We start from the raw sequence: 12,845 nt of genomic DNA, 5'->3' as shown, positions 1-12,845 counted from the left end.
AATGTATTCAATCTATCCCAAAGAAAGAACTTGCGTGTGTATAAATATTTCACTACAGGGATATTTTTCCAGAAGCTTGTGAGCATTGAAAACAGTTCAAATATCCAATGATTGGAGACTGGTTACATAAATTATGGTACTTCAGGTATCAAGAATCTTAAGAGGGAGCTATTAAAAATTATGTAATAGTAGAGAAAAAAAATTATGTGATAGTAGAGGAGTTGTCTTATGGAGCAGTGGGTTAAAAATCCAGCCTTGTCACTGTAGCAGCTTGGGTCGCTGCTGTGGTTTGGGTTCTCTCCCTGGCCCAAGAATCTTGACATGCTGTGGGTACAGCCAAAAAAAGAAAATTATGTGGTAGTAGAATATACTCTATATAGCCTGGGGGGGGAACAATGTAATTTTGTAAGTTAAAAAACAGATGACAAAAGATTATTGAATTCATATGCCTAGAAGAAAGGACTAACTGGAATGATAAAATGTTAATTAGTGGTACAATAAGGGGAAACTTTTATTTTCTTTATGCTTTCCTGTGCCATCCCAAGTTTTACACAATAAATGTGCATTTTTGAATTGTCATTTTAAGTCCCCAAATTTGATAACTATGAAAGGATATGGAATAACAAAGTCTTCCTAGCCCTGTCTCCCAGATAGCCCATTTCTCTCTCTAGTAGCATCCAGTGTTACTGGTTTCTTGTGCATATTTCCAAGAATCTGTTGTGTTGATAAAATTTGTATATTCATCATTCTTTTTACACTTTATCACACAAATAATAGCATACAGTACACAGTTTTGTAGTTTGCTATATTGAATAATCTTGTGTACCTATCATTTCACTTAAATGGGAATATATCTGAAGGATATATTCCTCAAAGTGGAATGCTTAGTCAAAGAATAGTAGGTTTCTTATCTGGATACGTATTGCCATATTGTTCTCTGAAGTAGTGTAAAAAATCATTTCATAATTTCTTCCCGTATTTTAATGGTTTGAGTTTGTTTTTGCATTTGAATTTAGATCCATTTAAATTTTTATCCTGGCTTAATGGATGCTTAATAAGAAAAACAAATTATTTAAAATACTAAACTCCTCACTCCTAGTGGAAATTCAAGTGCTGCTTTTCCCTACCTGTTAGATCACAGGATCTAGATGCAAATAAGGACATCTTGCAAAGGTTCAGTTTACGCAGCAGGTGAGTAGGATAGCCAGATCTCTGCTTGGCTCTGCGCAGGTTTATTTGCTTCCAGAGTCTCACTGTAGTGAAGAGGCAAGCCCTGAAAGCCTGATTTCCACCTTCATAAGAATTTTTCACTTCAGTGGAACTCAGGTCGCCATTTGGATTTTCCTCCTGAAATATTGTAAGTTGTTTTAATCATTTCAATAAAAAAAGTGGTCTCCCCTGCAGTATTGGGGTATGTGTGTATGGGCTGCATGAATTTGGTGTGGGACAGTGTGAGAGGACATAGGAAGAGAATTAATTTTATTCCTGCAGAGATTCTGTAGACCTATTCCTCACTGGTGAACCCAAGCAGCTGTACTGAAATGTCAGATGGATTTGCACAGCTGACTCAAGTTGCCGAAAAGAGAGGCGCATAGTAGTTCCATAAATTGAGCCTCTCCAGCCAAGCCCTGCTTAATATAGTTATGGCATGAGCTTAGCTGCAGTCACTCTCAGAAGCTCTGCAAGCACCACTGGGGTTCTTGGGGGAAAACATCTCTCAAGGTGTTATTGACCTGGGGGGACTTCTTGAGAATTTTTTAAAAAAAAACTTCTTTGATTATTTTTCCTTTTCTAGTAAGATAGAAAAGTATAGAAAAGAATCATGTCAGAGCACAGCAGGAATTCAGATCAAGAAGAACCCTTTGACAGGGAGATTGACGAAGATGAAATCTTGGCCAACTTGTCCCCAGAAGAGCTCAAAGAACTGCAGTCGGAAATGGACGTGATGGCCCCTGACCCCAGGCTTCCTGTGGGAATGATTCAGAAGGATCAGACCGACAAGCCACCAACAGGAAACTTCGACCATAAATCTCTCGTTGATTATATGTATTGGCAAAAGGCGTCCAGGCGCATGCTGGAAGACGAACGGGTTCCTGTCACCTTTGTGCCATCTGAGGTAACCGGGGATTTGTGTACAAAGGAGAAATGGCTGCTCATTGCTGGGCTGGCACGTTTTCATATTGTGACTGTTATTCCTCAAGACTCTATGTTTCGTCTTGTCGACCTTTATAGATAAATCAGAATATTTAATCTTACACTGGATCAAAACTCTGTAAAATACTTACATGATATAATTGGGAGGAAAAAGTAGTAACTTCTTGTTAATATCTCTTTTTAAAAAATCACTAGGGGGTTTCTTGTGCAGGAAAGCCTCTATTCTGTAGACATGATACTTAATGAATTAATTCATAACCCAGAGACGTTTGTCCTTATTGCTTTTTGGCTCACAGTTCCCTTTAATAAGCCAAAGAAAGCTCCGTGTCCTCTCTTTCTGGCACACGCATAGATAGTTCACATTTAATCTCAAGGGTGATACAGATCCTGAAGTCCAGTCACACACCCTGCGATTAAACTAAGTCAAATAACAAGAAAAATCCAGTATCACCACGGTGCCTTGGATATCAGTGATGAATTTAGATGGTGATGCTATTAAGAACTCTGTTTTAAAGAGAGTTCTTTCTTTAAATATGTTCTTACATGAAAACAAGAACTGTGGTTCAATCAATGAACTTGTATATCAGCAATAATCATTAATGTCTCACTTTAAAAGGACTTAGCAAAAAGAAGACAGAGATTCCCATAGGTAAAGTCTCTTTTAGTCATGCCTAATGATAGAGATCCATCTTGTGACATTATGGTCACACTGGCTGTAACTTAAGGAAAGTTCTAAACAGGTTTCCTGGTCAGGAGAGTTTAAACAAGTATAGCACTGAAGAAAATAAGTTGCTGGCTTGGTCAGGTTAAAGGGTAAGGTACAATCTGCAGACATTTTACAATGAGAGTAAAAGCCAATTCTGTATGAACACCAATGTTAGAGATTAAAAAGAAAAGGGTACTTTTACCACTTGCTCATCATTTTAGTATAAACAGCTTGATAGTTGGCTCCCCCTCCTGACTCAAATGAGAAATGCAGCGATGAAGGCTTTAGGTAGTTCAGGTGTGGTGTTAATTCAAGTTGTACTGTAATCTTATGAGCCGTAAAATCAAGCCATTTTTTTTAATTTTAGGTTTATTTTTAATTGAGATAACATTGGTTTATAATATTATATAAGTTTGATGTGTACAACATTATATTTATACTTCTATATACCCTATAGCATACTCAGCACCAAAAATTTAGTTTCCGTCACCACACACTTGATCCCCTTTACTCATTTTGTCTCCCTAAGATCAAGTTTCTGCTCAGAAAACACTTGTGTCAAACTGCTAAACACACACACACACACACACATGTCTTTTTAGGCCTCACCTGCAGCCATATGGAGGTTCCCAGGCTAGGGGCTGAATCGGAGCTACAGCTGCCGGCCTACAGCACAGCCACAGAAACACCAGATCCGAGCCACATCTGCAACTTACACCACAGCTCACGGCAATGCCAGAAGCTAGGCCAGGGATTCAACCTGTGTCCTCATGGATCCTAGCAGATTTGTTTCCACTAAGGCATGACAGGAACTCCTCAAACTACACCAGCTTTTAAAATGATACCTATGCAGTACACATACTTTATGGGAAAGTGTGTAATTGATGTGCAAACATGTAATAAACATTATTGATAATAGATGATTATTTTCCTTCCCAGACTAAGCTGTGTTTTTAAGTATCTGAAAATCCTGTGTCCTTTTGTAACTGGCTCTGCCTCCTAGACACTTTCCATATGGAGGAACTGGACTAGAAATCTGAACCTGGACTATCCAGGGCAGTTTTTACAGAGCTGAGCAGACAAAGTTAAGGGTTTTGGTATGTCCCAAAATATCAAACTGCTCTAATTTTTCCACAACATCTCGTTTCTTCATATTTTGTTGTACACATTATATTAGATTGGCAAACAAATTGATATGTGAATTTTGGTTAGGACAGTAAGGTAATTATTGTGTAATGCAGAGCTATTGAATATTGAACCCAGAACTACTGAACATAAAGATGCCCATTCAGTTCTATACAAAACAAAGAGTTCAATGAATGGATAAATGACTCCATAAGATTTTCAAAACAAACAACTTTTAACTTTCTGGAATTGAACACCATCTTTGAGTGTCTGAAAACAAAATTTACTAGGTTTTATTTTAATACATGGGATGAGAAAAACTCAACCAAAAATGTGTGTATGTGTGGGTGTGTATGCCTATAAAAATTTATCTTTATTTTGGTTGTATTTGCTGGCAAAACTAGTATGTGTACTTTCTTTTAAAAAATTCAGACTTTTGGAGTTCCAGTCGTGGTGCAGCAGAATCGAATCCAACTAGGAACCATGAGGTTTTGGGTTCGATCCCTGGCCTCCCTCAGTGGCTTAAGGATCTGGCATTGCTGTGAACTGTGGTGTAGGTCACAGACAGGCTTGGATCTGGCATTGTTGTGGCTGTGGCATAGGCTGGCAGTTGTAGCTCTGATTCGATCCCTAGCCTGGGAACCTCCATATGCCGTGGGTACGACCCTAAAAAGACAAAAGACAAAAAAAAAAAAAATCAAACTTTCTAAAGTTACATAACGTAAAATCTGAAAATCTCTCCAATCTTTCCCTTTCTCAGTTCTCTTAAGATACTAAGACTAATCTGGCAAACACTACAACAGACTTTTTTCTAAATGTTTATAAGCCTTTACATGAGGTTTGTGTGTAATATCAGTATACATATACCAATATACACACATAAATACACACACATACAAATGGAATACAGTACATACAGCTTATTTGCTTACTTTTTTCACTTAGTAATAAATCTTTTTATTACCTCCAGGAGAGATTGCTCTGCTTCATATATCTACTTCATATTTCTTCACTGCTATGTATTGTAACTTCTCTTTTAGGAAAAACCTCAAGAGCAGCGCAAAGAAATAGACAAAGGTAATAAAAATATGTCCCAGTATTTAAAGGAAAAGCTCAATAATGAAATTGCTGCACATAAACGAGAATCAAAGAGCAGTGACAATGAACAAGAAACAAATGATGATGATGAAGATAATGAAGATGATGAAGACGATGAAGAAGATGATGCAGAAGATGAAGAAGATGAGGGTGATGAGAGTGATGAAAAAACAAAAGGAGAAGAGGAAGGTGAGGTGAAGGAGCCAATCAGAAATGGTGAGAGCAACTGCCAGCAGGTCCCTAATAAAGCATTTGAAGAACAGAAAGACAGACCAGAGGCCCAAGAAAAATTTGAGAAAAAGATATCAAAATTAGATCCCAAGAAGCTGGCTCTAGATACCAGTTTTTTGAAAGTAAGTGCTCGGCCTTCTGGAAACCAAACAGAACTGGATGGGAGCTTGAGGCGAGTGAGACAAAATGACCCTGACATGAAGGAACTCAACCTGAACAACATTGAAAACATCCCCAAAGAAATGTTATTGGACTTTGTCAACGCGATGAAGAAAAACAAACACATCAAAACCTTCAGTTTAGCCAATGTGGGTGCGGATGAGAACGTGGCTTTTGCCTTGGCTAACATGCTGCGTGAAAATCGGAGCATTACCACCCTCAACATCGAGTCCAACTTCATCACAGGCAAGGGAATCGTGGCCATCATGAGGTGTCTCCAGTTTAATGAGACCCTCACCGAACTTCGGTTTCACAATCAAAGGCATATGTTGGGCCATCATGCTGAAATGGAAATATCCAGGCTTTTGAAGGCAAACACCACTCTTCTGAAGATGGGGTACCATTTTGAGCTTCCAGGTCCCAGAATGGTGGTAACCAATCTGCTCACCAGGAATCAGGATAAACAAAGGCAGAAAAGACAAGAAGAACAAAAACAGCAGCAACTCAAAGAGCAGAAGAAGTTGATAGCCATGTTGGAGAACGGGTTGGGTCTGCCCCCTGGGATGTGGGAGATGGTGGGAGGACCAATGCCCGATTCCCAGATGCAGGAGTTCCTCCAACCTCCTCCTCCTAAATCTCTCCATCCCCAGACAGCCCCCTTCAGTCGACGAAATGAAGTAATGACAAAACCAGCGCAGCCTCCGAAATACAGGACGGACCCCGACTCCTTCCGCGTGGTGAAGCTCAAGAGGATCCAGCGCAAATCACGGATGCCGGAAGCCAGAGAACCACCTGAGAAAACCAACCTCAAAGATGTGATCAAAACGCTCAAACCGGTGCCGAGAAATAGGCCACCCCCATTGGTGGAAATCACGCCCAGAGATCAGCTCTTGAATGACATTCGTCACAGCAACATCGCCTATCTTAAACCTGTAAGTAAGAAGAAGGAGAAATGTTTACTGTGGTGTATGTTCACCATCTCTTCACTCTATTCCCTGTTCTTTTAATACCAAGAGATTCTCACTAACTGGAACTGAGGGAATCCCATCAGCATTACCCATAGATCTAAATTACACACATCTCTATAACTTCTGTAACAGTGACACTAACAGCTAACTAACATTTATTGAGCACTTATTGTGGGTCAAATTCATTATATAAATTAATACTTAAAATCACCTTAACAATCCTATAAGGTAGGTATGATTCTCCCCGTCTTGTAAAAAGAGGAAGCTGAGGAGTTTCCTTGTGGTACAGCAGGTTGGGGATCTGGCTGTTGTCACTACAGCAGCTTGGATCAGTGCTGTGTGCAGGTTCCAACACTGGCCCAGGAACTTTTGCATGCCACCATCCAGGCCAAAAAGAAAAAAAGGAAACTGTCAGATTTATTCATCCTATCCACATAGAGCTGACAAGCAGGGATCCCAGGAACCTCATGCAGGAATAGGTAAGAATGAGGCCAAATTAGGCCAGTCCTTGGTAGATGGGTGCTTCCACAGTACTTTTAGAATGTTCGATTCTTTTTTTGGTAGATGAATGGAGACTACCTAAAACTGCAATTATATTCTTTTTTTTTTAGCAGACAGACAATAATAAACTTCAGATTAGTGTCTCCATAAATGAATGGAGCTTTAAAATATTTTACTATTTCAGTTGCCATATTGACTATGGCTCACTATTACTGCTGCTGATAGGTGAAAATGTTTTATTCCTTGCAGCCATAGAAATAATTTTTTATGGTCATTACTATGAGGGCATTTATGGAGGCTGAAAGGTGTGTATCCAAAAGTCATAGGTAATAGGTAATTAACTGTATTATTTTAAAGCCTTGAGAGTTCCCACTGTGCACAGTGGATTAAGGATCTGAGGTTGCTGCAGCTGTGAGGTAGGTCAAAGCTGTAGCTCAGAATCGATTCCTGACCCAGGAACTTCCATATGCCATGGTGTGGCCAAAATAGAATAGAATAAAGTAAAATCTAATGTGTAATTTAGCCAAGATATTACATTGACAAAATAGTGTATTATTTCTTCATATAGATGGAGAGTTTTTTCAAGATATTTAAAAAATTTTTCATATAACCTAGTTCTTTTTCTGCTTTAAAGAGCTTTATATTTTAAAATAATTAATTATTCTCATATACATGTATGTATGTCCTTATTCCCATCTTGTAGTAATACAGAATTGACAACATTTCATTCCTCAAAATTGAAGAGGACTTTGAACTGTGATTTAGAGGGACTCTGATTCTTCCTGGGGAAGGGGCCAGGGTGAGAACATCAAAGGTTACATAAAATCAGGCAAGAGTCCTCTGCCTGCCCTTGGGCACAATATCAACCTGCTCTTCTCCAGGCTGCCAGACCTCTGTAGAGGGTGGATCAGGGTGTTATTTTGAGAGAAACCAGCGCTGTCACTCTGTAACCAGTCCTCAAAGAAAATCCAAGTAGCCTTTGTGGCTACACAGTTAGAAAATAACATTAGTCTGAAAAGAATAAAGAGTAGTCTTTTAAAAATGTGCATTAAAAATAAAATAAAATAAAATAAAAATCTGCATTAAAGGTGGCCCCTGGAGGAGTTCCTGTTGTGGCTCAGCGGAAATGAACCCGACTATTATCCACGAGGAAGCAGGTTTAATCCCTGGATTTGCTCACTGGGTTGGGGATCTGGTGTTGCCGTGAGCTGTGGTGTAGGTTTGCAGACACAGCTTGGATCCCACGTTGCTATGGCTGTGGGTTACCTGCTGACCCATAATGGGAACTCCAAAATGTGTATTTTAGACTCAGTAAAATACTATAAACTTCAGCAGTGGTGATGTCACAAGATCCCAGCAGAAAGGGCTATTTTGGGATGGTCAAATGAGACAGCAATATTCACTGTAAGGAGATAAAACTAAAGGTTACAGGGTTTTCCCCCTCCATTTGTGTTGGAGGACAGAGATGATCTCCAAACCCTGGATTTTCATATATGAAGTTAAAATCCATGTGGGGGGAGTCCTGGGGTGGCTCAGTGGGTTAAATATCTGGTGTTGTCATTGTTGTGGCTCTGATCATTGTAGTGGCACAGGTTCAGTCCCTGGCCCAGGAACTTCTGCATACCAAACTTTCCAGCCAGCCAAAGGAAAAAAAAAAAAACCCAACTGGGAAATCTTGTAATTATTTTTCTAACTGATACTCAACTAAAAAATTAATTTCCATACACATCCTTAGAAATTACTTATTCTTTTTATTTTTCTTTTCATGGCTGTACCTGCAGCAGATGGAAGTTCTTAGGCTAGGGTTGAACCAGAGCTGAAGCAGTAGGTCTGTGCAGAGCCATAGAAACACTGGATCCAAGCCACATCTGTGACCTATGCCTCAGCTTGTGGTGACACTGGATTCTTAACCCACTGAGTAAATCCACAGATTGAACTGGCATCCTCATAGACACTATGTCGGTTTTTGTTGTTGTTGTTGTTTTTGGTCTTTTTAGGGGTACATCCATGGCATGTGGAAGTTCCCAGGCTAGGGGTTCAATTGGAGCTGCAGCTGCCAGCCTGCACCACGCTGAGCAAGGCCAGGGATCAAGCCTGATGTCCTCATGGATACTAGTTGGGTTTGTTACCACTGAGCCACAACAGGAACTCCACTATGTTGGGTTCTTAACCGACTGAGCCACAGTGGGAATGCCACAACAATTATTTATTCTTAAAGGAAAAACCATGAGTTCTTTTTTTCTTTCCTAGACTTGGAAATGTTTTTGAGTTTTCTAGCTCATAAACTAGTAAAGTTATATTTTAAATTTGTATTTCTTCCTTTTAATGTTGATTCTCTCCTCATCTCATGCTTCTGGCTTGGGATCCTTGAAATGAAGTTTCTAGCAGAAAGGAAAGACTGTGTAATTGCTTAGCTCAACTTCTGCCACCTCCAAAAAGTTGCCCATTTAATTCAGTTTAAGAAAGATGTATTGAAAACTAGTGGACTATAAACCTAATCTCCAGGCTTGTTTTGTTTGACCTGAGTGTAGTACAAATTATAGAATAACACATAATAAATAACATCTAGGAGTTCCCATCGTGGCACAGTGGAAACAAATCCGACTAGGAACCATGAGGTTGTGGGTTCGATCCCTGGCCTCCCTCAGTGGGTTAAGGATCCGGCATTTCCATGAGCTGTGGTGTAGGTTGCAGATGCAGCTCAGATCCCATGTTGCTGTGGCTCTGGTGTAGGCCAGCAGCTGTAGCAATGATTCGACCCCTAGCCTGGGAACCTCCACCTGCCATGGGTGAGGCCCTATTAAAAAAAAAAAAAAAAAAAAAGGCAATAAATAAATAAATAACATCTAGATATATGGGGAGCACTTGGAACATCAAATCCAGCCTCATGGGGCTTACATGTACATGGCACAAGTCAGCTAGATCAGTGTATTGGCTTCTCCCTTAAGATAGGTAATAGACTCTGCAGTTTTCCCTCAGTTCTACCATGCCCTACTGCCTGATACCTGGCCTTTATCACTCATTTACATGACTTATTTGACTCCTGTACAATTTCTTTAGTCTGTCGTGTTGTTCTTACTATTTTTAGCTATTTTAAACCTTGTCTTGTCTAACTGAATTTATTCACTAATTTACTTTTCTTTGAGTTGATAACTGAATCAGTATGATGCCAGCCCCAAACAAAAACATTAGGCTTGTACAGGTTTATCCCTCCCTCATAAATGTATGATTTCCTTTCACCTTTAAAAATGTTGTGGTCTGATCACTACCTACCATCCAGATGAGTATTTGTACTTTTCACTGAGATAAAAATCTCATCTGCAGCAACTATTTAATTCACCGAGGCCCACTGCATCATATGCAACCTTTGTGCTATATACACACACATCTTTTTGAAAAACCAATTTTAGGAGTTCCCATTGTGGTGCAGCGGAAACAAATCTGACTAGGAACCATGAGGTTGTGGGTTCGATCCTTGGCCTCGCTGGTGTTGCAATGAGCTGAGGTATAGGTTACAGACATGGCTCAGATCCTACATTGGTGTGGCTGTGGTGTAGGCTGGCAACTGTAGCTCCAGCTAGACCTCTAGCCTGGGAACCTCCATATGCCACAGATGCGGCCCTAAAAAGGCAAAAGAAGATAAAAACCTAATTTTAAATTGGGTTGTGATGATCATTGTACAACTATAAATGTAATAAAATTCATTGAGTAATTTTAAAAAACTAATTTTAACTAACAAGAGAAGGAGGAACTCCCTAACAATGCCGCAAGTTGATTTTTGTTTCTTATAAGTTTTATGTTTTTATATCAGATCTATCTGTTTTTACATCAGATCTTCACAGTTTCTGTCTTTATTGTTTTTCTTTTTTTCTTTTTTTTTCTTTTTTGGTCACACCTGTGGCATCTGAAAGGTCCGGGGCCAGCAATCAAATCTGAGCCAGAGCTGTGACCTACACCACAGCTGCATCAGTGCTGGATCCTTAACCACTGTACTGGGCCAGGAACTGAACCAGCATCTCCACAGAGACAGGCAGAATCATTAACCAACTGCTCCCCCGAGGGAACTCCTATTGCTTTTCTTTTTGTTTGGTTTCTTGTTTTTTGTTTGTTTGTTTTGCTTTTTAGGGCTGTACTCTTGGCATATAAAAGTTCCCAGGCTAGGGGTTGAATCAGAGCTGTGGCAGCCAGCCTACACTATAGTACAGCAACACCAGATCTGAGCTGCATCTGCAACCTACACCACAGCTCACAGCAATGCCGGATCCCTGACCCACTGAGCGAGGCCAGGGATTGAACCCACATCTTCATGGACACTAATCGGATTTGTTTCTGCTGCACCACAAGAGGGACTCCTGGGTTTTGGTTTTTTGGTTTTGGCTGTGCATACAGCATATAGAAGCTCCCTCACCAGGGATTGGATACATGCCACAGCAGTGACAATGCTGGACTTTAATCTACCGACCCCCAAGGGAACTCCTGGTTTCTGTCTTTTGTGTTCTGCTTATTAGAAATGGCTTTTCTGAAGCTTAGTAAGATATTTGCCTATTTTTCTACTGTTATAGCTTTTGGTTTTAATTTTTTAGTAATTTTATTGAATATGTGCATTTCCACTGGCATCAAACAGTCTTGTAGTATTAGCTTGATTTTTTTTTTTTCCTTGTCTTTTTAGGGTCGCACCCGCAGCATTTGGAGATTTCCAGGCTAGGGGTCGAATCAGCTGGAGCTGTTGGCCTATGCCACAGCCACAGCAACTCGGGATCCGAGCTGCATCTGTGACCTACACCACAGCTCATGGCAATGCTGGATCCTTAACCCACTCAGTGAGGCCAGGGATTGAACCTATGTCCTCATGGATGCTAGTCCTCATTTCCACTGAGCCACGACGGGAACTCCAGCTTTTGGTTTTTAAAAAAATATTCCATATTATAAATTAAAGGATTCAATTTTAGAAGTAAGTAGGAAGCAAGAAGCTTTATTTCTTTGCCAAATAGCTAACCACTCACTGATCGTTTAGGGACTCGTTCTTTGTTTTTTTGTTTCTTTGTTTTGTCTTTTTAGGGCTGCACCTGAGGCATATGGAGGTTCCTAGGCGAGGGCTCAAATTGGTGCTGTAGCCACAGGCCTACGCCACAAGCACAGCAACATGGGTTCTGAGTCCCATCTGCAAACTATACCACAGCTCATGGCAACACTGGATCCTTAACACACTGAGCAAGGCCAGGGATCAAACCTGCATCTTCATGGATGCTAATCAGATTCTTTCTGCTGAGCCACTATGGGTATTCCCATAGGGAGTCATTCTTTCTCCCAGTGATCTCAACTGCCATCTTGGTCATATTTTAAATATGTCAATATGTCTCTGGGTTTACTATGTTGGGTCATTGCCATGTTTTGATTTTTAAAATACTTTTATTGATTTGGAACACTTCCATACATATATAAGGAAGAACATACTATAAAACTATTTTTCCATTCAACGATACAAAGGACACAGTTTTGACTGTTGCAGCTTTGTGGTTAAACAACTGGCATCAGCCATTTTGTTGATTGGTGTTCTCCATGGGTGAGTCCTACCAAGTTATAGTCATACCTTCCCTTCCTAAAAGTCTGGCGCTAGGGAGGGAGAGAGTCAGAAGCATGTGGAGGACCTTTTGGTTTGCAGGCTGTGTAGACAGTAGCAACACATCCAGGGTTCTCCCATGGGCAGGATGTTGGGAAACCTTTTTAGCCAAAGGCTGTGGGCAGAGAGAAGTGGCTGAAGAGGGCCCATAGCATGGGGCCAAAATGGTTCATCAAAATGGCAGGTGGACATGGGCAATGGGAGAGACATTTTCATTTTCTTTTTTTTGGCCTCCCCATGGTATGTGAGTTTCCAGGCCAGGGACTGAATCTGAGCCACAGTT

The 12,845-nt window shown here is 40.3% G+C and overlaps 1 protein-coding gene across 4 annotated transcripts in view; it reads left to right on the top strand.

Moving 5' to 3' along the window:
- Positions 1–12,845, top strand: part of LMOD3 (leiomodin 3) — a 48,537-nt gene that overhangs the window by 34,059 nt on the left and 1,633 nt on the right. Inside the window, exons 3-5 of one of the 4 annotated variants that reach the window (XM_084988987.1) lie at positions 1,135–1,191; positions 1,796–2,116; positions 5,026–6,405. In XM_084988987.1, the coding sequence (XP_084845113.1) occupies positions 1,823–2,116; positions 5,026–6,405 (1,674 nt within the window). In that variant the 5' untranslated portion in view covers positions 1,135–1,191; positions 1,796–1,822. Of the gene's footprint in view, positions 1–1,134; positions 1,358–1,795; positions 2,117–5,025; positions 6,406–12,845 lie in introns of all 4 variants that reach the window. The other 3 variants (XM_084988984.1, XM_084988985.1, XM_084988988.1) reach the window with 3 other exon arrangements.

Source organism: Sus scrofa, chromosome 13 (genome assembly GCF_054392235.1).
Source record: "Sus scrofa isolate SSC_HxYL_T2T_F1_AM1 chromosome 13, Sscrofa_HxYL_maternal_Yorkshire_Landrace_v2.0, whole genome shotgun sequence".
In the NCBI taxonomy this organism is placed as follows: domain Eukaryota; kingdom Metazoa; phylum Chordata; class Mammalia; order Artiodactyla; family Suidae; genus Sus; species Sus scrofa.
The sequence above is the reverse complement of the archived record's forward strand: the minus strand, read 5'-3'. Positions and strand labels throughout refer to the sequence as shown.